The 26,371-nt window shown below is 40.2% G+C and overlaps 1 protein-coding gene across 4 annotated transcripts in view; it reads left to right on the top strand.

Moving 5' to 3' along the window:
- The window catches only part of B3GNT2 (UDP-GlcNAc:betaGal beta-1,3-N-acetylglucosaminyltransferase 2), a 51,572-nt gene extending 31,933 nt beyond the window's left edge, over positions 1 to 19,639 (top strand). For all 4 annotated transcript variants that reach the window (XM_077926569.1, XM_028721917.2, XM_028721918.2 and 1 more), the window contains one exon: positions 16,000 to 19,639. In XM_077926569.1, the coding sequence (XP_077782695.1) occupies positions 16,009 to 17,202 (1,194 nt within the window). In that variant the 5' untranslated portion in view covers positions 16,000 to 16,008 and the 3' untranslated portion in view covers positions 17,203 to 19,639. The remainder of the gene's footprint in view (positions 1 to 15,999) is intronic.
- The last annotated feature ends 6,732 nt before the right edge of the window (positions 19,640 to 26,371 follow it).

The raw sequence follows: 26,371 nt of genomic DNA on the forward strand, positions 1-26,371 counted from the left end.
ATAGTTGACAGAAATGTTTCTCCTTGTTACAAAAGTAAAACGTTCTTGCCACCTGATTGACAGTAAAGATAGTCCTAGCTTGAGGTGCACAATAATAAATACCTAACAATACACCACACATTTTAGGGTGGGCATACTTTAGGCTGATGGGGGTCTATTTCGTTTTTTCATTCCAGAGCCCCAGATCCACTAGCTGGAGTTGCTCAAAAACAGCAACATAAACATAAGGGTTAGCTGCGGCAATTCATAAACTAGCAGGTCAGATTTTAGCTGAATGCAGTAGGCCTTATAGTCCTTGGTGGGCCAAAGATTGTACTTGGAATATTCAACAGCGTACGCTGCATGTTTACCCAGAAGTAGCCCTGTCAGGTTTCTAGACTTGATTCATTGTGTAAGTGCTTACCTTTTTAAAGCCCTATATAAATTGGGACCCAGGTACTAAAGTACTTCCTTCAGCGAATGACCTGGCCCATATGCTAAGTAGACCTTTGGAGAACCTTTTCTCAGTATCTCTGCTTTTTTTGGTGTTGGCTTCCTGCCTCTGGAATGTCTTCCTTAGGGAAGCTTCTGGCAAAGGCTCTTACACATTAGTGTTGTTATGCAAATGCCTGCTTATTTCCCAAGACCACCTTGGCTGAATTTTGTTTTATTATGCTGTTGCAGTTTTATGCTTTTGCTATTTTATTGCCATTTGATTTTAATGTTTCTAACAGTTTTATTTATTTATTTAATTTCTATACTGCCCTATACCTGAAGGTCTCAGGGCAGTTCACATAAAACATCAAATACATAAAATCAAAACAAAAATAATAACCCAATAACTCCCCCCCCCCCCAAAAAAGAGCCAGCATTTTAAAAAGAGTATAGGATGTTAAATCAAGTCCGGCAAAAGCCTGGTTAAATCAAGTCCGGTAAAAGCCAGGGAGCCACTGCAGAGAAGGCCCATTCTCGTGTTGCCACCCTCCTGACCTCTCAAGGAGGAGGCACATGAAGAAGGGAACAATGTCACTTCAGCAATACTGAGGGAGGAGGTAAAAATATTCCTAAATAAATAAGCACCACTTATTCTGCTGGGCACCAACACAATGTAAACTCTGGATCAGAGAGAGGGGGAAAGTACCAGTGCATGCTACTAATTCAACTACTGTGAGAGAGAGCATACTTTCAGTGAGTACTTACATAATAATATGAGATCACTGAGCAGAGAAAACGGAGTCGAGAATAGGGCTGTGTAATTCTAACCTTGCTGGCTTAGCCAAACATTGCAGTTGCTAGCCCTCCCCCCACCAGTTATAACCCCTTCTCTGATCCAGAAAGAAGTAGAGAGGATCATGCACTGTTGGGCAGTATTTCCTGAAGCCACACAGTGGGCTTTAGGCCCTGCTATCAAACATTTTGCCTGCATGCCTCTTTCGCCTGAGGACCACATTGTCTTCTGGGCAACTTTCCAGAGACCTCATGTAAATTGTGGGCAGGACTAGAGGCCAGGGTGGGAAACGTAATAAATGTAATCTTGTAAGTTTATACAGTAGGCTACCTTCTACCCACCCATCCACACCATTCCCATGTACCTCAGCACCTTCAGAGCTTGGAGGATAGCTGGCAATTTGTCATACTAGAGAGTAGCAGCATGCCTGCCTTGATGAATGTGCCCTGAGCAAAAACTTGAAGGCACTTCAGCTGGTGACTGAGACTGATACATGCTACTTGTTCTTAGCCATTGCTCAACCAGCCATTATCACACTTATGACACTATAGCTGCTGGTCCAAGGCTGCTGGCAAAGCAACCCTTCCGTTCCAAGCACTACTACTGGAGTGTCTTTCAGGAATGCAGACTACTCTGCATTCTTCTACCACTTGACCAGAAAAGGAGTGAAGCAGCTGACTGAATTACCCTCCAAACACTGGCTCCCTCGGCCAGTAAAGCGAGATGAGCGCCGCAACCCCAGAGTCGTCCGCAACTGGACTTAATGGTCAGGGGTCCCTTTACCATTTCAAATTATACATGTGCCCACAAGCAATTTTCCATGCTTTCTCCCCACCTTCCCTGTATGCATCCATGATGTCTGCTGTTATAGAAGAAGGGCTAGCACAATCTGAGCATCACATTTAAAAAGGGAACACAAGTGACAGTTTCTACCATGACCAGGAGCAGTAGTCAACATGTCCCCACCTCAGAGCTCTTGACCTATTTACAATGGCTTCACCTCCAGAAGTCAAATACAGTGGTACCTCGGGTTAAGAATTTAATTCGTTCCGGAGGTCCGTTCTTAACCTGAAACTGTTCTTAACCTGAAGCACTGCTTGAGCTAATGGGGCCTCCCGCTGCTGCCGCGCTGCCAGAGCACGATTTCTGTTCTCATCCTGAAGCAAAGTTCTTAATCTGAAGCACTATTTCTGGGTTAGCGGAGTCTGTAACCTGAAGCGTATGTAACCCGAGGTACCACTGTATTTTTTGTCCCTGGGTTTGTTTTTAAATAGAAAGAGTTTGGGTAGTATTCAGCTAAATTTTACTTTGAGTAGAGCCATTGAAATGAATGAACATGACTGTCAGATGCATTGATTTCACTGGGTCTACTCTGAGTAAATCCTAGTTGAAAGAACTCTTAAACTCTAGTAAAAAGTGTTGGATGAAATTTAATGAGTTCAGTTCAAATAGATTTTGTGTTTAGACCTTTAATAACGCAGTCACATAATTTCAAACTATGATACTTTAAAATGAAATGTGTTGTTTTATGTTTATATTCTTCAAAGAATCTGATTTAAATAAAAGCTTTTGCTCCCATGTAGCAAGTGTGTAATGATTGCAGTCCTAATAGTTTCATCTTAGCTCTGAAATGTGGTTACTTGGTTTCCCTTTCAGATAAGAAAAACTTAACATACTGGCTCTTTACACATTTGTAGAATCATAGCTACTAAATTATCCTCAAGAGTTTTTTCATGTGCATCTTTGACCAGTGACTCATCTGACACCTCACAGTAAGCCAAGGGTTGCTAGTGTGGCAAACATGTGCTAACAGAGGCTTTCCCCACTTTCCCTGGTGTTTCCTTTTTGGATGTCAAGTGGAGAGACAGCTGAGAGGGGGAATAAGAGGACAGGAGGACAAAGTGTGTTAAAACAAGCGTAGTTCCTTTGGTCACCTGAAGGCCATTGAATCTGGCCATTGTGCACAGTGGACAGAACAACATGGATAGTAAACAAATGCTAACCTTGTAGAGCAGGGGTAGGCGATGCGGCCCAATTGCCTTCTCAGCCCGGCCCATGGACGGTCTGGGAATCAGTGTGTTTTTACATGAGTAGAATGTGTCCTTTTATTTAAAATGCATCTCTGGGGTATTTGTGGGGCATAGGAATTTGTTCTTCTTTCCCCCCAAAAAATATAGTCCGGCCCACCACATGGTCTGAGGGACGGTGGACCGGCCCACAGCTGAAAAAGGTGCTGACCTCTGTTGTAGAGTAACAACTTTCACTCTGGAAATTAGCGCTAGCATTGGTGGCAACAGCTAGATAAGTCACACATCTTTAGAACATTTAGATGCAGCACAGAAGATGAATAATGAAATGTTGCATTACTGTATATTCAGCTAAGAAAAAATAGAGCAGAAACCCCTTGAGAGGCAATTGGTATTTAATCAAATAGAAGTCCTAACCAGTGTTTTAATGCTGGTTGGATTTTTTTTTTAAGCAGAGGGAAACTTGATGAAATAATTTCATCATCAGTAGCTTAGTATAGAGCCTAATTAGACATGAGTAGAATGAATAGAATGTTATGGGATGCAGGTGGCCCTGTGGGTTAAACCACAGAGCCTAGGGCTTGCCGATCAGAAGGTCGGCGGTTCAAATCGCCGTGATGGGGTGAGCTCCCGTTGCTCAGTCCCTGCTCCTGCCAACCTCGCAGTTTGAAAGCACATCAAAGTGCAAGTAAATAAATAGGTACCGCTCCTGCGGGAAGGTAAATGGTGTTTCCGTGCAGCTTAGTCATGCTCGCCACATGACCTGGAAGCTGTACGCTGGCTCCCTCGGCGAATAAAGCGAGATGAGCGCCGCAGCCCCAGAGTCGTCCCCGACTGGACCTAATGGTCAGGGGTCCCTTTACCTTTACCTTTAGAATGTTACTTGGCATGGTTAAATATTTCTGAGGTCTAAACTTACTCATGGAAAACATCAAGGCTTCATTTCAGGCCCCTGCAGTATAATGTGGGTGATCCACTAGCAGAATGCAGCACCTCTTCAACAGTTGTTGGATAAACTGGGACTAAGCTCACTTGCATTGTCCATGATCCCATTCCAGGAGTGCTGAGCAATAACTGATCTTTCTTTCCATTTTTTGTTGGCCATCTATGGAAGGGGAGGACGTAAGCCAAGTAGCCCAGTTCAGAAATCATAAGAATACCTGTTATAGAGCAGGGGTGTCCAACAGGTCGATCACGATGTACCTGGTTGATCCTGGCCAATCGAGGGACACTGATGCCCCCCCCCCAACAAACACAACAACTTTGGCTGATCCTCCCCCCAAAAAAGCTCAACAACTCCAGTCAATCCAATGTGTAGATCACTGCCAGTTTGTTTATAGTGGAAGTAGATCGCAATCTCTTGGAAGTTGGACACCCCCGGTATAGAGATATGAACGGAGGACAAGCATGAGGGCTCCTGGCTAGTCTTTTTCTTTTTCTTTTCGTTTCATAGTTGAAGAGTTTGGGTTTGTCACTGTGGAAAGCTTGTAATCTTAGTCACCATGGCACTTGGAAAGTGTTGCATGATTCATTACTCAGTCCTTTCTTTTTGACACATCATTGACTATTCAGATGTTACTAAGAATCTGAACACATGATGGATGCATAACATAGTGCAACACAGGGTTGGCCCTTCTGAGCTGCCCTCTCATTGAATTGCTGATATTCTTCCACAAACATAGTCAAAGCAATTGTAACTGGCTCATGGTGTTTACCTATTCACAACATCGCTGCTTATCTTGTTAGATGGTGATGCATTGCAAACAGTAATATTTGGGTTAAAGGTCTGTTCTTTGCTGGTGGAAAAAAACCCAAAGTTTCAGAAGAGGCAGCCAAGCAACTAGTGATCCATTTAACCCCTCTTGTCTTTTCTTCCAGCTTCTGTTAATTAGTAGCTGAACTCCAGCTTTTTATCATTCTTTTTCATAGTAGTTTAGCTGCTAGGAGCTCTGCAAGCTGTTGAAAAGCAGTCAGAGATTAATTCAAATTCTGCTCTCTTTAATTTTGACTGTTGTTACTGAAATAAAAGTTCTCTTTTTACCATATAATTCATTATCTCAACTATCAAAAGCTAGTTGTAAATTCTGTCATCATATCTTTGTTATTTCTTTTAAAACAATATTTCTGAATTTTATTTCAGTCCCTTGATTTCCATTACATGAATTTTGTGGTGCTACTTACAGCATATCAGGAGTTCATAGTTCAAAGTATATAGAACCCATTTCAAGGAACTGTAATGCAGGTTTACCGCAATCCCTGTTGGAAAAGAAATTGACTAAGAACTTGACACAGGCATGGGCTTATGAGAACTAAATTAACCAGAAGCTGAAATGCTTTACCATTTCAACCTTTACTGACTGCAATCTTAAATATTCTTACCAAAAAGTACCTCGTGGGATCCAGATTCTAAGTAAACCTGTTCAAAATCAAGGTGAATGACAGGCAGAGCAATCCTAAGAATTCTTTCTCAGAAATAAGTCTTTTTGAGTAAATAGGACTTACTTGCATAGGCTTGTAGAATTGGATACTTGAAAATTAGACATTAACATATGTAAGTGCAAACTGAATTTTGTGCCTTGTGAGCAGAACCTGTGTTCCTGGAAGGGAGAAAATGTGATTAAGTAATCAGAGTTTCTATAGTCGTATCACAGGAACAAAATTAACCTACTTGGGCATCTGGAAATTCCCATGCTGTAACCAGTTTGATCTAGCTATTCAAATACCATTGCTTCAACAGCTTTTTTCATCAGCATTACAGAACAAGCATTTAATATTATCCCTTAGACATTGTGGCTGGGGTGGGAAGGATTCCGGCTGAAAAAATTAATGCTTGCATGATTGACTTTGTGTAGTTTAACCCTGTTTCTTCTTTTCATGTGGAGGGGCTAAGGCAATGATCTGAGTTTACACAACAAACAATTAATAAGCCATTTATTGCAGTCTGCACAATGTAACATACTCAACACTAGAAAGATCTTTTTGGTGTAACAGTAGATAACCGATATAAGACAGTCTAGAAAGTAGCACTTCTTGAGAGACTAACAAATATGCTGTGGTTGACATGTGGACAGATCAAGAAGGGTGGCTTCATCCCAGTGGTTTGATTTTATTACATATGCTATGTTGTAAAGAAAATCTGCCCTTTTCCCCTTATGGGGTATCCAAGAGCCCGTATAGAGTCCTTACGTGGGTTCCCTATTGGTAGGAGAAAATAACAAAAAATAGATATTTTTAATTCCCTGCCCTGGAGCTCAAGACCACCCCTCTATACATCATACGTACATCACAGAAGGTGTAACCCAAGACCACCCCCTACAAACATCATACCTACATCACAGAAAAGGTGGTCTACAACAGAAATTTGAATGTTGTTGCTTTTTCTGTCAGTCAGGTTATCTGATAATTCCTTATCTGATTGCCTTTCCTGGTAGTCTGCCCATTCCTTTGAAATAGTGATTACCCAATTCCTGTAACAAGGTTTTTCACTTCCTTCCTCCTTGCAGAGAAACATTTGGTCAGCTTGGGAGTCAAAATGGTTTTAGGTCAGTCTTCCTGTGTTGATCTGTGCTTGGTTGGTCATTTATGAACATATATATATAAGACCTGAAATTTTATTATTACAGCTAGTATGTATGAACAATCCCGCCCCCAGCCTTTGGCTCAATTTGGTTTATTTAAACAATATTTTCACTTCCATTCTCACGTTCAGTTATATATCAGTACCCAATTTTGCCTTATTTGTAACCTAAAAAGAAAATGATTATTATCCATATTCAGTTTTAACACAACCACAAGGATATTTGACTGGACAGTTGGCTATGTGATATTGAATGTTAACTGTTACTTTTATCTTGTTTAAATTAGTTTATAAACCAGGAACCTATATATTGGCCACTAACCACAAACCAAATGTCTGAGATATGCTATTTTTGTTATCCATGAATGATGGTACAAGATGGTTTTGGTCTATTTATTTGGTTTATTTATTTATAATTGTGGTCCTTTATATAAAACCCAATAAAGAGTTATTTAAAAAAACACAAAAAACAATACAGCCAGTGGCCAGTGAAAGAAGAAAAGTTAGAAGTACTGTATCTCTTTCTTACACCGTAATCCTTCCCAGGATTAAAACTACATAAAACAAGTGAAGCAGTTTCAGGATGGAGCTGCTAACTTGAATTTATTGTTGTCTGACACAACAATAATAATACTGAAACATTAAGTTGGCCTTCCCCAATTTGTGGCCTGTCAAATGAGACACAGCTCTCATCAGCCCCGGTCCTCATTACCAATGGTCAGAGATTATGGAAGTTGCTGAAGAAGGCTGCCAACCTCTTGACTTTATAAAGTGTACATTAATCTAAAATATGCTATCTATGATTTGAAGCTAATTGTTTAAAATTCACGAACATCAACCCCGAATCTTTATTTGCTTGTTGCCCCCCTCCCCAATCCTTTTACTTACACAGAACTTTACATATAATTAAATTGATGATAACTTTACTGTTCAAGTGCCAGGTTAACAGAGGCTAGCCATAATTCTACTTTTATAATAGAAGCAAAACTTTTCTTCAATAATATGAAAGTTGCTGTATTTACTTATTTATTTGCAAGCTTCCTTGCCCTTTGCCATAAAGTCCCAGGACAGGTTGCAACAATATACAATTACAAAAACAAGTAAAGCAATTATAATTTTAAAATAAGTAAAACACATAATATAGGTAGCAACCATTTTGCACGGGGGTTCCATTCCTGCCCCCCCCCCCCACATTAGTGGAGCATGCATAAGCATGCGCTGTTCCATCCCTTGTTCTGCCCTCTTCTGGGTCTAAAAGGACCTACGTGTTGGTGGTTGTGTGCCAATCAGACGTTCGCAAAATGGTTGCTGCCTGTACAGTTATAATAACCTGAATGGTACATATTCAACAAAAGGCACCCACACACTGAACACCTTTTCTGCGGTGGCTTCCTGCTTGTGGAATGCTCTCACCTTCATTACATATCTTACATATCTTTAGGTGCCAGGCAAAAACATACTACTTCTACTTCTTCTTCTTCTTCTTCTTCTTCTTCTTCTTCTTCTTCTTCTTCTTCTTCTTCTTCTTCTTCTTCTTCTTTCAGGCCTTTGGCTAAGTAGCCAATCTATGTTCTATTATTATTATTATTATTATTATTATTATTATTATTATTATTATTATCATCATCATCATCATCATCATCATCATCATCTTACCTAGTTTCTCCTTCCCACCTAGACTGTCTTAGGAAGTGGAGGCAGCTGAAAGTTAGGTGGAGAAAGCAGACCATGTGTTGAAAGCCTTGAAAGCAAGTGACGCCTTGGGAATCACATACATTTTTGTGCTTGAATCCCCAAAACAATGCACTGTGCATTGTAATTTAAAACATGAAATGGGGTAGACTGCAACCCCATTTACCTGCCCTATCGAGTTCAATACGATGTATTTTTTAGTAGTCATGTTTAGGATTGTACTGTTTAGTTTCTAGAGATGGGCAGCCTGATCCGATGCATGTTTACTCAAGATGTAAGCTCCACCAAGTTCAGTATGACTTGCTTCCACATAAGTGCACAGTCACACATCATTATGCAGAAGTTCCATTTAATGCTGTGGGCTTCATGACACACTTTGTATTTACAAAATTTAGCTCAAAAAACAAAATAAACTACACATATGTAAATTATTGTGTAAAATTGTTTAGAAGATTTGTTCTTTTTCATGGCAGTTTATCAGATGACATTTGCAAAAGCCTCTGAATTACACAATCTCTGCAGCTCCAAATATGGGCAGCAGCTACTAATATTGACCTACCTGAATACATAATCTTGGCCTACCTATATAGTTTGCTGTTACTTGTAATCAGTTTTCACAAGTGTGTTGGATATCTAAAATCTTACCCTTCCTACCCAATTGTGTTGATGCTGGTACATGAAACTCATGCTGTGTTGCAGACGGTGCCCCTTCTTTCTGAAGTCTGGAGAGGACTTTTAAATATCACTTCAGTGTATCCAGCTCCTAATATGTGCTAACAATGCACTCTGATGTCACGGCATACAGGAGAAAGTGCCAGTGCAGTTTTATGTAGCAGCTTCTCTCTCCCCTGTATGCCTTACAGTTTTTCTGTTAGGAAGAGTCAATACCAAATCCTCTCCTTTCCATCTGAAATTGTAATAAATTCAGGTTTGCTAGCCTGATATCATAGCTCATTAATGCCATCCTGTCTGTATTTTATATAGTAGTTTGATAGTCATTGAGCTAGAATGAAGTTTTTTATTTGCTTAATTTGAGTATCTTCCATATTGCCTTCAACCATCTGGAAGTACTTGGTAAGTTTCCTTTTGCTATATACAATATTATTAACTGCTTATCTGATTGGCTGTTGATTCATAGTCAAAAGGCCAACTGTGCCATCTGAAGCAGTGAGGTTGTGTTGCACGTAATACTTAAGCCATGGATTAAAATGCAGCACATAAAAAAACTAATTCAATCAGTAATAATGCTGTGAGAAAATTTCTTCCAGGCCCACACTGAATGAAGTGGATGGGGAAGACTAACAGATCATATGACCCACCATCTTCTAGCCACAGGGCCAGCCAACCACCACCATTGCTATTAACAAACCAGCTGGCTGTCTGCTAACATAATTACCATATTTTTCACTCTATAAGACGCACTTTTCCCCTCCTAAAAAGCAAGGGGAAATGTGTGTTCATCTTATGGAGCAAATGCAGGCTGCACAGCTTTCGCTGAAGCCAGGAGAACAAGAGGGAGCAGGAGCCTCCCACTGTGCTCAGGAGGCTTCGCGTTGCTTTCACTCCCGCTGTACTCAGGCGCCTTCAGGGAAGTGGGAGGAGAAACTGAGCCCCTTCCTTTTCTCCTCCCGCTTTGCTGGAGAGGCGCTGAGCAGAGAGGGAGAGAATATTTTTTTCTCTTGTTCTCCTCCTCTAAAACTAGGTGCGTCTTATAGAGCGAAAATTATGGTGGCTGGTCTGCCCATCTACTGCTGCCACTTCCCCCTACTCACTCACCTGCTCCCACCAGCTGCAGTGGCAGTAGAAGGCCTGGCTTCACTTTGACAAAGAGTTCATTAGATTTTTGCTTCAGAATACACGTCAACATTTTCTTAAAACTTTAGTGTTTTGAAGAAGTTTATAATTGTATAGTTAAGCTGTGATTGAAGTGCTGCAAAGTGACACTGGCACTCTCTGGACGCCCTCTTCCGCAATGCCTTGCTCTCCCTTTCCTCAGAGAAGCCAGGAGCATTCTCAGGTTTGGTGAGCAAAGAAAGGAATATGCAAGGCAGCACAGCAGTATTAGGAGGCTGGGCCCAGTCTTAGGTGTGCAATGTCTCGCCCCCACTCTGGTTTCTGCTAATGTTAGCAGAAATCTGCTTCTCTGCATTTTCCACCCATCTATTCTAATCCCACCCTCTGGAGCAACAGGGAACACTTATACATGAGAACCCTTCAGATATTTGAAGACCACAGTCATGTACTCCATTAATCTTTTTGAGACTAAACATACATAACTCATATCACTTAGTTACCAGACCCCTCACCATGCTGATCTTCCTTCTTTGGAAGCACTGTAGTTAATAAGTGTCATTCTTTTAATGTGGTACCCCCGACTGGGCACAATACTCCAGATGCAACTAAGTCACATAGGACAGGATTCAGCTAACGAGTCCCGTCAATGGAAGCCCTGCGCAAGGGCTTCCAGTTGTTCAATGGGGCTTCTCCTCCTCCCCAGCACCCCTAGAATTGGCTTGGGGGGATCAGGAGAACCACAATTGGGCTAATATCATGGTTTAACTTTGCATGCAAACACAACCCTTAAGTGTAGCCAAAGCCTGCAGTCTGCTTTCTCTACAAGTGAGTAAAATTCGCTTAGATAGCCAAGATTCCTTCTCCTTAGTGTGCAACAAAAGCAGACATAAGATTGATGCCTACCTTATTTTTTTTGCACCTGTCTCCTATGGAGACGTAAATTAATTTACATTTAAATAGCTCATTCCTGGCAATTACTCTGGTCACAATTATTTTGTTTTTAGAAGTGGTTCTGTCCTGGAGTTCAGTTATTTATTTTTACTATTTATTACAGCATTTTTATACTATCAACAATAATTACTCTTTTTCACACTATGTACCCCCCCAATATAAAATATAAAAAAACCAATGTGAACATAAAATGAAAATTTAAGATTACGCCTTTATGGGGAAATTCAAATGGATATTTTAACGCTGGGCTTGCAAACAGCCACTTGCCTGGTAATCTGTGGTGAATAAGAATTGCCACCAGAATTGCTACATTAAGACTTTAGGTTGCTTACAGTGCAGCATGACTTTCCCACTCCCTGTACAACCCCCAAAGCTTATCCCAGGTGTTGAGGAATCCCCAGGAAATGGTCGGAATTGGAGGAGGAAAAAATTGGTATGAAGGCATTTTGCACAAGAAGCATTTATAATTTCCTATCTAACTGCTCTTGATTGATCTTGTCTTGCTTCTTAAATTTCTCCCATGGTTAGCAGTAGTGAGAACTTAAATGGTGGGGACCCTAACTTCTTTTACTTGCCTGCTCCTTCTCTGATTTTTTGTGTGTATAGGAAGCATGCAGGAGAAGGAATGAGAGCAATATAGATCACCGTCTGCCTGTCAAGACACCTCTAGGCATACCAGATGAAGGTGGCTACAGACCGACACACACAGTACAGTTGTGTACCAGGGTGCAGGTTGGATCCAGACAGCTGCTGGCAGGGGGCGGGTTTCTCAGCTTTTGCCAACTCCTTCCAGTAGTAGCTCCCCATGCTGTTCCTTAGGGTTTACAAGCCCTCTGGATTGGCTTTTCAAGGGGGAACAGGGAACTTCAGTGGAAAGGAGGAGGTGGGAAACCCTCTAGTTTCTTAGGATCCATCTTGATATCAAGCTATGTTTAAGGTAAGCTTACGTTCCTGCTACTGTTCCTCATTCACAGTTTAGTATTAAATACAGTGGTGCCTCGCAAGATGAAAAGAATCCGTTCCGCGATTCTATTCGTCTAGCGGTTTTTTTGTCTTGCGAAGCAACCCTATTAGCAGTTTAGCGGATTAGCGCTATTAGCGATTTAGCGGCTTAGCGGCTATTAAAGGCTTAGCGGCTTAGCTGCTAAAAGGCTATTAGCGGCTTAGCGGCTTAGAAAAAGGGGGGGAGCGGGGGGGAAATCGCAAGACTTGCAAGACGTTTTTGTCTTGCGAAGCAAGCCCATAGGGAAAATCATCTTGCGAAGCAACTCAAAAACGGAAAACCCTTTCGTCTAGTGGGTTTTCCGTCTTGCGAGGCATTCGTCTTGTGGGGCACCACTGTACTGGGCAAAGTTATTGCCCCAAGATAGAAGCATATTTGCTTTTTAGCATCCTAAAAATAATTTTGCTCTCTTTTAAATAACTAAGGAGCTTGCCTTTATCTTCGGAATGCTTTAATTAAAAATCAGGCATAAAATAATTAGGTGGTAGTTAATTCCACAGACTGTTTTGACTCTTTAATTATGAGGAAAGGCTGTGTTCTCCTGCATGTTGGTGGATGTGTGGGTGTTTTACTAGGGCAGGGCCTTATCAGCTATTGCACACAGGCTCTGGATCTCCCTCTCCTCAGTGATACATCTGGCCTCTTCACTCCTGGCTTCTGTCTCCACACTGATAGTGCAATCCTATACATTTCTACTCAGAAGTAAGCTCCACTGAGTTCAATGGAACTTAGTCCCAGATAAGTGAGTATAATATTGCAGCCAAAGACTGTTTTGAGGGCTTTGGGAATAGTTTACTTTCTGTTTGCTGCATTTGTTTCTGTGCTTGTTTTGCTCTCAGCTATTTGGGTTTATCTATCCTACCTACATGAGCTTTTTATACATATATCATTGAGATTGTGGCCACTTCTTTAAATGTTCTGTTTAGCAGAAAAGCATGTTGTAAATATTTTTAAATGAAAGTAATGCAAGTGGCATAATTCCAAGGGGCATTCAGGAATTATTTGTGTGATATCCAACTGAGTAATGCCCTGACTGCCATTGAATATCACCCTTTGCCATGAGTATTTTTTGAAAAGAAATTCTAATTGCTACTCTTGCACATTCCCTTAGGCCTGTAGGGTAAAGATTGCTGCTTAACCAGTACTGTACGGTGGAACTGGTATTACAACTTCCAAACAAGTAACTTTGCTGCTGTTATTTATGTGTTCTACGCTGTAAAGTGCCACAGATGTCTAAAGGCACCCCTTGTTTTCAGTCTGACCTGCTACACGCATGTGGGAAGGGTTTGGGTATTATTTAGCAAACAGCAAACCTTCCTCCGCCGAGATAGTCTGGTACAGATGGATGTGTCCCATCCTGTCTCCCCCCACCCCCAGCACTCATTTTTATCCTTGCACCAGGCTTGATAGTTGGTTATGCTGAGAATGAGTGGCAGGCCAAGGTGAGCTTCATGACTGAGGGGGGATCTGAACCCGAGTCTTTCGGGTTCAAGCCTGGCACTGCCCATAATGCCACACTGGCTCTAGTTGTAGAATCTTATAAGGGCACTGCTGCAGCTACAGAAGACGACCAACCCTTGGGTCTCTGCGGCTGAATGATAAATTTTAGGAGCAAATTAAAAACCATTAATTCCCAGTCTGCTGCATTAGAATTTAATGCAAGCTTTTATATGAAAGGGAATTTTGAAATATTTTTCAGGGTGGGGAGGGGAATGTTAAACACACAATCCTTCATATAAATTTTAAGGTGCCAATATATGAAAGGTCTCTGTCACATAATTTGCATGCTTAAATCAACTGTATACATCAAGCTTTACCTTAAAGACTCCTTCAGCCTTTCCTGACCCATAACTTCCAGTTAGCGCAATATGTTCGTTGGTGCTGATGGGAGTTGTAGCTCAAAAGATCTGAGGGGGCAATAGGTTGGGGAAACTGTGCTACTTTTTTCCCTAGGAGGATCAAAAGCAATATTTTTGGATCCTCCAAACATGAAAATGAGAGTTCACAAAAGCCTCTCCTTGTTCAAACACTCCATTTGGAAATGGGAGGAAAAAACAACCAATGAGCTAGAGCTATATGAAGGTAAACTCAGGCTAGTTTTCTAACCACTTACACTGTTTTCACAATTGCCTCCTTTAGAGTAAGATCAAACATTGGTAAGATGGGGTTCAGGTGACCTTCATTAACATCCTGGTTATTAAGCAACATTTTACTTAAATTACATGTTCCTGTTGCAACAGTGACTTAGAATTAGTATGGTCATAGCAAGATCTTTTATCTGATCATATTGAAGAACGTCAAAAGAAGCCTTGTATCATCTGTATCATCCTCAGAGATCTGCTGAGTGCTCTTCTGTTGAGATTTGGACAGGGTCAATGAATGACGGCCTTTTCGGCCACGCCCATTCACTGCCTGTGGATCATTCTCCCCAAGGGAGCTTCTTCTCCTGCTCCACCCCTTCAAGTCTCCCTGGTGCCAGAGAGAAACCTTTCTTTTCTCATAAGTCTTTTAATTGTTTTCAACATTAAAAAAATCTTAGCATCTTTTTCAGCCAGTGTTTTAATTTTGCTTATTGGAATTATATAACCTAAGAGCGATGTGTGTGTGTGTGTGTGTGTGTGTGTGTGTGTGTGTGTGTGTGTGAGAGAGAGAGAGAGAGAGAGAGAGAGAGAGAGAGAGAGAGAGAGAGAGAGCGAGCATGCTTGTGGTGGGATTGTGTTGCTAGCTGTAGTTTGATCATGATGTTCTATACGGTTAATCTGTTTTAAACTGTACATTGCCTAGAGGCATACGTAATACTGTACTTGTAATAATATATTTATTCCACACACTGCAGTGCAGCATATGGGCAGTGCTTTATAAGTCAAAACTTATAATGAAAACTACAAGTAGTACTATGGAAATAACTTTCTCTGAGTTTATTTTATACTCCATATTCAGTTCCACTTATCAGTAATACAAATGACTAATCCAGTACATTAAGAACTATTTTGTTAGGTAGCTTGTTCTCCTAGTCAGATATAAGAGCATGTGTCCGAGAGAGAGAGGTACCCTTGAGGTTTAGCTTCCTTTATCAGGGCCAAACCTTTAGTGTGTGTGCCCCTGCCCTGTGGCACTCCTAGCATATTTTATTATCTTTTTATTAAATTTCTATACCACCATACATCCGTGAATCACAGGGCAGTTTACAATAGAAAAACACAAACATACATAACATAATGACAAATAAAAACAATTCTTCCCCCAGTATTTATTTTATTATAGTAGTTTGGCAGGAGCATTCCTTGCACATTTTTAGACACCTTCTAAAAACTTTTATTCAGACAGGCCTTTCAGATCTGAGATTCTTTGCCAATCAATTCTCAGTGATATGTTTTACATTTTTATTTTAATACTGTGTTTTTAGTCTGTATATTGCCCTGTGATATTTTATATGAAAATGTGGTTTATAACTATTTCAATAAACTGCAAGGGGTTGGACTAGATGACCCTTGGGTCCCTTCCAACTCTATAGTTCTATGAAATAAAATCTTGTTGTTTGTTCAGTTTTATACCTTTCATTCATACTGGTTGCTGTAAGCAGCTTGTGCATTACTGTATTCCCAGTTCAGGATGAGATTTTGATTTACTGAGCTTCGCATTCTTCCAGATGCCTAGTCAAACAATAATTGCATTCATCTGGAACAATATCTTGCTATATATACCATTACATGTTTTTCAGATGTTAATGGCTCTTTCTTTTTTCTAGATATGAGACATGAGTGTTGGACGCAGAAGATTAAAGTTGCTGGGAATTCTAATGATGGTCAACTTCTTTATATATGTGATTGTGGAGGTGTCAAAGAGCAGTGGCCAAGCAAAGAATTCAAAAAGGCACGTTATAATACCACAGGCCAAATTCTGGAGAAAATTTGTTCCTCACAAGGCATATTGGAATAAACAGCAGCAGAAGCTGGAACGCTTATCCAATCCGATTTTTGCATTGCTTACAAATATGACAGTGGAAGAAAGCTTATCTTCTAATGGCAGCTTTTCAAATGCGTGTGATCCTGACCCATTTGTAGCTCTACAAATTAATGGCTTTAAAGACTTGCCAGATAGATTTAAAGACTTCTTGCATTACTTGAGATGTAGAAACTATTCATTATTAGTGGACCAACCACACAAGTGCAAACATAAACCTTTTCTGCTTCTGGCTATCAAATCACTTATTCCCCATTTTGACAGAAGACAAGCAATCCGACAGTCTTGGGGGAAAGAAATTAAATCGGGAGATACAACTGTTGTGAGGGTCTTCCTGTTAGGCCAGAACTCTCCGGAGGATAACTTTCCTGATCTCTCAGATATGTTGAAATTTGAGAGTGAAAGCCACCAAGATATTCTTTTATGGGACTACAAAGATACTTTCTTCAATTTGACCCTGAAAGAGGTACTGTTTCTGAAATGGGTGAGCAATACCTGCCCAGATGCCCAGTTTATTTTTAAGGGAGATGATGATGTTTTTGTGAACACGCATCAGATCCTGGATTACTTGAAGAGTTTAACCAAGGATAAAGCCAAAGACTTGTTCATAGGTGATGTGATCAAAGATGCTGGACCTCATCGTGACAAGACACTGAAGTACTATATCCCAGAAAGTATTTATGAAGGCTCTTACCCTCCATATGCAGGAGGTGGTGGGTTTCTCTATTCTGGTGATCTTGCATTAAGATTAGCCAATGCATCTGACCAAGTCCTGCTCTATCCCATTGATGATGTCTATACTGGAATGTGCCTTCAGAAACTTGGGCTTGCTCCCGAAAAACATAAAGGCTTCAAGACTTTTGGCATTGAAGAGAAACACAGGGATAATATTTGTTCCTACACAAATCTAATGTTGGTCCACAGCAGGCAACCCCAAGAAATTATTAAGATTTGGACGAACTTGCAAGATCCAGATTTAAGTTGTTGAGTACATATATGTCCAAAAGTTCTCTCCAAATTTGGGTTTAATTTCTTGGCTAAATGGTTAGTACTTTGAATAGTTTGTTTTGCAAAGCAAAACTCGCTATAAATGGTTTGTCCAGAACTTCTAAAAGAACAATTACATCAGTAACAATGCACATCATGAGGATATGGCATGTAGATGCAATCCTTTATCTTTCCACTGTCGCGCGTTCAATACTTTGACCGAATAAAAACCTGAAAAAGCATACCCTTCAGAAGTTGTGATTAAACTATTAATTTAATGACCATTTAGCTCAAATATTAGAAGACCTTTCCTGTTTTCTAATTATAATAATTATTTAATTGTGGTGATAGAAGCTATACACTGATTTGTTTTCCTGAGATAAGATATCTCAGAGACTGTTTTGGAACTCAAATTCAGGAAAGTAACTTCAAAATAAATAAACTTGGGTGGAGTGTTCAGCTCTCATACTCTGAGTACTCCTATTGGAATTAAGTTACAAGTAATTTAAGTTTATGGATTTAAATGGACCTACTCCTGAGTAAAATGCAACTCATGCCACCAAACAGTTGGTTTTTATGGCTTTCCTTTTCCACTGTCTCGTTATATCCTCCCACTCAACAGTATTCAGTTAAATGTTATGGAGATCTGTGTAATGTGTATGTAACTGTGTTTAAAATATCAGATGATACATATCTATGGCTGAGAAGCTGTATAGTTTAAAGTATATTTTGGGAGGTTAAGTGTTGCTTTGCATCAGACTTAGCTAATGGTCAAGCATTTTACACTTTTTCTTAAACTGGTATCAGACCTACACAGTCTCTTTATTTCCACAGTAGGCTTAACATTTGCTCTGTTGTCTTTTATGTTGTTAAAAAAAATCAGGCAACTTCACTGATAAAATTAACTGATATGTGAATTGTTAATTGGCTTACAAAAACTGGGCCTTCCTTATGGTCTAGGGTTAGAACTTTATGAAAATGTGCAATTTCTGAGATTCCAAATCACTCAAATGACCCCTATAATTATTAAGGGTATCTCAAAGTCACAGGTCCTAAAACATTCTATCTGCCATATCTTCATCTGTGTTATATCAGACAATTATTCAAAACAATGACTGCTTTCTTTATATACGTAGAAGTGCCTGTATTTATTGTTCAGATGGAAGACCAAAACATTTTCTTAAATATATTTAAGAAATATTTGTATAGTGTTGTCAGTCATATTTAAATAGAGTAAACTATTTTAAATGTGTTGAAATATAAAAAGTTAAATAAAGTTAATTGTTTTTGAATTTCAAAAAGTACATGTGTGTACATCCCAATTTGTATAGACAAGTCTAAATAATTCACACTATAATGATCACCATCAGTATGTCAACTTTAATTTACTTGAGAGCTCTTATGGCCTGGGTCTGTGGTTTGTTGCCCCATAAGATGGGGCCATGTTCTTGTCCATCACACTGGTGCAATTTCTACCATTGCACTGCTTGCTAGGAGCAAATCATAACCAGTCAACAAGGAGAGACATTTTGCGCTGGAAAAGCCCCTCTGTTTCTGTGGGTGCAGCCAAGTTGTCCAAGTTCATTTCCATTTCCATGTTGTAGGGGAGGCTTAGTGGTATTATGAGGTAACAATTCAGTGGCAGAGAGACTGAGAAAGAGATCTACAGGCAGCAGCCTTGGTAGTATATATATAATGCTCATCTTGACGATAATCCAAAACTTAGAGCAGTGGCATTCTTCCACATTGTTTTGAGATAGGCTCCAGTCTCCTCAGAGGGGTTTCTATCTTTTTGATGTTTAGATTTGAAGGGAAATCTGTTCATTCTTAAAAATATTCTATCCTGATATAGTTGTATGCTTACGTTAAGAAAGAAAATTGCTGAGGGAGGAATTCATCATGGCAGTCACTAGCACAAGCTTTTCAGCTTGCAAGAGGAAACCTTCTTCCCCCACATGCATTTCTGGAGGTTGTTCTTATACCCCACAGCCAATTTGGGGTGGGGGTGGAGGAGAGGAAGGGGGAAGCCCCATTGCAGTAGTAGCGCTCATTAGTGTATTCCCCTACTCTAAGGCCACTGTTCTGTTCCCCCTTACATGGAACAAGCACTGTTGAACTCAAAGGGGCTTATTCCTGAGTAGACATGTAGAGGACTGGACTTTAAGGCCCGCATCCTGTGAACATTTGCCTGTGGATAAGCCCCAAAGAATACATTGCAACACACTTCTGAGAAAACACACAGTAAGCTTGTTCACCTTAGTCCTTGTCACTCACCTCGTTTTTCCCCATTTTTCTGTATTCTGTTTTGTTGCTTTACTCCACGTTTACCGCACCACAAAGTTCATATTGTCTGCAATCTCTACGTTTTATCAAGAGATAAAAATGAGTTTTTTAATTCTATTTTTGTAAATAAAATAAAATGTCTTTGAATTTGAAAAGTGTGTTGCTGTAAGATTTGATTAGAAACTTGTTTGCAGTATTTTAATACTTTGACTTTACAGCCGATTGGTTCTATCTGGTATGTTCTGTGTATGCAAAAGCCGGAACATATTCCACTTTATGCTGGTAGTAGCACTTTGGCTCCACTGAAATAGGTGGGTCAAGTTACTTTTGAATTCAGTCTCATTGATTTCACTAGACACTATCCAGAAATAAAACTAAAAACAACACCTGGCCATTGAGTAAACTCCATGTATGCTGCTCTGAGCTTCTTAGAAAGGAAAGATAATAAAATAAATAAATGGTAAAGCCCTTAACAGTAAGTTCCCAATAACTTAATGAATGTAATGAAATTCAGACAATTTAGACTGTTGCCTAAGGCTGTAACTCCTAATAGGGAACAGGTGCTGTAAACTTAGGAACAGTCCAAGCTGTGCTGTACATCTTAAAAAGCAAGTTAATGAGAAATACACAACAGTCCCATTTCAGAATTACATGTGCAGCCCAAATTCATGTTTATTCAGAAGTCTTTCTAGTTCAGTGGCACACACTCCCTTTCCCTTCATCACGGGGTTCCAGACCTGTTCACGAGGGCAGCACGAGTAGCTTAGAAGCATTACAGTAGAAATTGATGATGGATGCAGCACAAAGACTCTTAAGAATCTGAAAGCATATGCTGCCAACTTGTACCTGTTAAAGTGGTAAACTAGAGCTCTAGTTATAGTAGTTTATTGCAGCAAAAGCAAGAGTCTTGTGGTATCTTAGAATGTTTGGCATAATCTTTCCCTGGAAAAAGGAACCCCAACTGGAAGAGTACACCACTTCCAGACGCACTATAATCCCTGTACAATACTTGGATAAGGCAGCACAAATGTTACATATATATGCGCATATATATATATGCGCAGAATATGGATAGATATCTTTTCAAAATAAGAACAAGAGCACCAAGTGATATTTAGGACATATTGTTGTTAACAAGGATTTTCAACTGACAAATATGATAGCTCAGAAAAGAGAAAGGTTTCTTTTTGTTGATTAGGAGATGATTTCTTTGTCTCAGATTAGACCTAATATAAATGAGATTATCCAGCAAAAGCAAGTTCACACCTCTCCATGTGTTTGTACACATATTAAGGTTCAAATAGAAGAGACTTGTTTATATTTTGGGAATGATTCATGTTCTTAAGTAGTTGCATTATTTTATACTTTCTGGATGTTCCATGATCCTATTATAAAGTAATTGTGTTCTGTATTATGAATCAAGCACAGCTAGGAGTTGTTTCTTTTTTGTTTTTCAGTGTATTCCTTACCAATAAAAATTGGGTGTGGTGCGAGTTTATTTTGAAAGTATGGCCCAGATAATTTTCTTTTGATAACTGCTGTACTGTGGTTTGCTAACCCAATCCTGGTTTGTAAGCAGTACTTAGTTTGGACATCATGGAAAGCCATGGATTAACAAACCACAGCATCTTCAGCAGCTGTGTCTTTATATATTATTGTATGATTGTGCTATAACGTGATCAAATAGCATTGTAATTCTCTGACAACAATAGTTATGACTTCAGTTCTGTTTGTTGTTAATATCTGTGATTAGGTTTCTAAAATAAGTTAATCTTTCATTGTAGTCTTTTCTCTCCAACATGTTTCTTGAGCAGAATATGTTAAGCATTCTCCACTTTAGAACAGCAGTTTTAATATGGAGATAATGTTAGATGAGGCTGTGTAAATAAATACTGGAGTGGAGAGTGGGAGACAGAGTGTGAGCTTTTCAGATTTGAGTGCCTTCAACTTGACCTGGCACAGCAGGACTGGATAAAACGCTTCTTTCTTCTTTCGTCTTGTTTTGAGCAAGGCCTGCCTGGGTTGCTTGGACAATATTCAAAAACATGCTTCTTGTCTGAAAAGGTTCCACAGGGATCAATTAGACAATGGTAATAGCTAGCAAAGCACTACTTAGGTACGTACATAAATGATAAACAAATCCATATTTTAAAGTAGTTCCTTCTCTTACGGGGAAAAAAAATCGCATGAAATAATTTCATGTTCACAAAGGCCCTTTTCAAAATGTGAATGTACATCCAGCTTTTCCACATACTTAACTGTGGAGTGTTTTGTTTTTTAGGGTATATATCGGCAGGCAATGTACTTCAGGTTCTAAAGTGAAACTCACATTACAATGCAAGGTTTAAAATACTTGAGAAATTTAAACAAATACCAGAAAGATCTGTGCCTGTTTGAAATGCTCCTACAATGGATGTTGAATGTTCCTACAATTGCACGCTCTCGTGTTTTTGTGGAGCAAGTGTGCAGTTTAAGAAATGCAGGAAGATCATTCTCCTCGCTGTGCACTCTGATTTATCATTCTTTAGGTCTATTCTTTCTTAGCATAAGCAAAAGTGAGTCTGTGAACTAGGAACACATGAGAAAGGCACAGGGTGCGAAGAATAGCGCCTGTTCTAACCTGGTGCTTATCATATTCTTTTAGGGTCATACTAGGTGTGAGGTTAACTGCATATTTTAATGCAAATAGTATTTACAGGGAAGCCTGAGCAACCTTTTAAAATACTGTTTTTATTTATTTTCATGGTACAGAAAAATTTTGAGAAAACAACTAGTAACTTGTCCTGATAAAATTACAGACATTTATCATGCCAGGTGTTAAGGTGTCATTTGATTGCTCTAAGAGATCACGCCACATTTTCCCATGAGTGCTGGGTGGATTCCTGCCACAGCCTGAACGATTTATGTATTCAATAAACATTTGCCATATGTTATACAAGGAATATGGATTGTGTTTGCCCTTTACCACAAGCCTGAGCAACTTGGAGGGGAGGGGATTCATAGAATCTTAGAGGTGGAAGGGACCCAAGGGTCGTCTAGTCCAACCCCCTGCAATGCAGGGGTTGAATTGATGGTTTCCCCTCTGAGACATGGTTGCATTTTATAATGTGTTGTTGTTTTTTGCCGTTTGCATTTTGAAGGAAGCAAAGATGGCGGCTGTGAAGGCTTCCCATGAAATGCAAATAGCTGCTTCATAAAGACAATTTGTTTGTAAGATCACAGTGGGCGGAAGCTAAACGCTTTCCCCTTTCCACTCCCAGGACCCTCCCTGCAGTGGCCACTTGCATAACCACTGCAACAATAATTATCACATAGTCTTTGGTCCTTAGACAACTGGAATAATAGAATTTTCCTAAGAACCATGCCTCCAGATGTTGCTGGACTATAGCTCCTCTCCTGCCTGCCTATTGGCCGTTCCTGGTGAGGGGAAGCTAAGAACATCTGAAGATCATCATGTGGGTTGCCACTGGCATGGAAAGTTCAGTAAGAAGCTAAGCTTGAAGCACAATTAAAAGTCATCCTTGTCTCTTTGTGTGCAGAATTCACTGGAACTAGAGGTATACTGAATATATATATCTCAGGATTTAAGAGGCAGAAGGAAAAGAAAATTACGTCAAGGATAACACTTCTTTATCAAGCTCTGATTGGTCCCAAGTGATTAAATTACAGCTCGCTTACATGAGACCAAGGGAGCTGTGTTATTTTTCAACACAGTTACTTTAATTTTCTTCACTCATAGGAGAGGAGCGAGGCTGGTGGTATCCTTGGGAATCCTGAGCCATGTTTCCATGGAAAAAGAGGTTTATTGAAATGGAAACACAAGAGTTCTTTGAAAGAGTGGTGGACAAGAGATTCTCATGAATTATAATTTTAAGTGATTTTATGTGAACCGCCCAGAGATCTGCAGATAAGGGGCAGTACACAAATTTTAATAATAATAATGTTCAAATGTCACGTCTCCTTAAAAAGTCTTTAAAAGTATGACTTGGGTACCTTTCAGTTGTACTTGCATAAACATAACTTGTAGTCCATCATTTTCACAAAATAAATGCAGGTGGAAAACAATCTTAGTTTTGCTTCCTGAGTAAGAAACTAATAAGAAATTAAAGACATACATTTTCTTTACAAGTGCTTTTATTCTGTAGTACTATGGCAAAAGTGCATCTCCAGCATTCAAAAGTAATAAAAGGATATTCCTTCCCCAAGTGGTGTGGTCATTTAAGAGAGTTGCATCATTCTGAATTAATCTCATAATATATAATATGCTTTGAGTATCTGTATCACGTCACACAACCACTTTTTGTGCTACAATCATGATGGCAATAAATGCACTGCTGTGACTTGAGACATGAAGGATGTTTACAACATGAAACAAAACACCACCCTGTAATAATGGAGGAGGGGAAGAATTTGGTATGCAAAAAGGTATCTGCAAAGCAACTAAGCCACATTTAATAACCTTTAGTGGGAGTTAGGGTGCTTAAGAGAAGACATAAATTTGGCTTAAAAGTATAATAAATCAGAAATTCTCCAACCAAGCGGCTTTGAAAGAGGAAAAAAAAAATCAGTTATTTGATTAAACGTTCAGACTTTCTGTATGTATGATTCTGCCTGAGATAAAATTGAAAGAATTCCATATGACATGGAAATGCCTTCTACTTGGCAACTTTGCTGGAAAATGCAGTGCTGGCTGTGAGTGAAAGAAAACCAAAATTGGTAAAACAGCATCTCAGTCTAGCTTTTGATTAACCTGCTTTTTAACTTCTTATTAACACAGTTCTGCTATCGGCTCAGATCACATTGTGCTCCCACCCCCCCTTTACTCCATGCTCTTCTTGGCCCAGCCAATTCCCATTCTCCTCCAACTAACCTTCAGTTGTTTTAACACATAACATTTTGCTTTACATGGTTTTGGAGGTGAAACGTGTACACCTTCTGCCTCAAAACTGCACAACTGTTTTGTACTTCCACGCATATGCAGCAGAATACTATGGCATGACTTTAATATGCCTTTAATACACAGGTCTGTGTGCATGATTGAGGGTATTGTGTGAAGCAGCTGTTAGATTTGACAGAAGAGTTTTCCTGTTGCTGAACTGGAGACTAGATAGGTAGAATACAACTCGTGGCCTGCTCCTAATCCTTGTGTTCCTAATTTGCAGCCTTCCACTGATTTGGAATAAAAGTGAAAAAGTTAACATCAGCAGAAATCTAACATCAGCACAGAGGCAAAACTGCCTTTTTATAGTATCCCTAAGGCTGAAATCCAGCACACTTCATTTATACTAGTATCTGCCTCTCCAAAAAGTTTCTTCACATCGGACTTCTTCCCCGGCTTCCTTATCTCTCCCCAAATGCTGCGCTGCTGATTCAGCAAGGCCATGTACAGGTTTATCTGTCTCTAGTCTAATTAACCAAGTGGGGTGTGACTCAATGACTGCTCACAGTTCTGTATGGATAGCACTGAATACATCTTTGGGATATTTTAGCAGGGTTGTGTTGCATCATGCCATTCTGTGTTGCTCACTGAACAATACCGCTGCAGGAAGCAAATCACAACCCTTTGACTTAGGTATCCAACACTTCTTAATCCACTTTGCATGTCTGTAAACAGCTGACTGAGGGACGCGGGTGGTGCTGTGTGGTCTAAACCACAGAGCCTAGGGCTTGCTGATCAGAAGGTCAGCGGTTCGAATCCCCGTGACGGAGTGAGCTCCATTGCTCGGTCCCTGCTCCTGCCCACCTAGCAGTTTGAAAGCACGTCAAAGTGCAAGTAGATAAATAGGTACCACTCCGGCGGGAAGGTAAATGACATTTGTGTGCACTGCTCTGGTTCGCCACAAGTGGCTTAGTCATGCTGGCCACATGACTCCGAAGCTGTCTGCGGACAAACGCCGGGTCCCTTGGCCTATGGAGCGAGATGAGTGTGCAACCCCCCAAGTTGTCCGCGACTGGACCTAACGTCAGTGACAAAAGCACAAAATAGAACCACTAAGGAAAGAATTCTGTAGAAGTTTCTTGTTGAAAGAGTTCTGTAGAAATAGTGCAATGGTTGCCAGACAGGAAAGAGCTGAGGAGGAAGCTTTCTTCGCCTGTGAGGAAAGCTCTACAGAACTGTGGAGGTTTGGCTCAGCCCTGCCAAGCAGGGAAAAGTTGAGTTGCAAGAGTGTGGGAGGTGAGTTACAAGGTGGCAAAACTGGTGCACAGTGCATAAGATGACCCAGTTTATTGGTGTAATGGGCATTGGTCCAATGGAACAACACTTGCAAATATCCACATGCTTTTAGTATGAGCAAGTGAGTGCAACGTATGTGATTCATTTGGTGGTATCCATAACTCCCTGTCCTCATCATGACAAAACACTGAAAAGAGATTCTGATAACAGCAACAATTTCTGTTTGTATTTCTCATTATTTGCTGCTGAGCACTGGACCCTTTTGTGCTCTGCTACCTGGCAAACTCACCTGGCAGGAAATTTCTTTTGTAAAGCCAATTCATTTGAGTTCTAAAGCATGAAATATGTTTGTGTTAAGCTCAGCGCGCCCAGGCTTCAGCATGCAGGCAACTCTCCGCAAGCCGTGGGAGCCCGGCGCGGGCTCCCACGGCTTACGGAGATCTGCACGAAGCCTGGAGAGCGAGAGGGGTCGGTGCGCACCGACCCCTCTCGCTCTCCAGGCTTCAGCGAAAGCCTGCATTCGCCCCATAGGACGCACACACATTTCCCCTTCGTTTTTGGAGGGGGAAAAGGGTGTCCTATGGGGCGAAAAATACGGTATGTTGATAATGCCAAGGTTGTAGGTTTGATCCCCATTTGGGACAGCTAAAATCTTAGGTTGGGATTCAACTAACAAGCCCCACCAGCAGAAGCCCATGCAAGGACTTCCTCT

The sequence above is a fragment of the Podarcis muralis genome, chromosome 3, assembly GCF_964188315.1.
Source record: "Podarcis muralis chromosome 3, rPodMur119.hap1.1, whole genome shotgun sequence".
NCBI lineage: Eukaryota > Metazoa > Chordata > Lepidosauria > Squamata > Lacertidae > Podarcis > Podarcis muralis.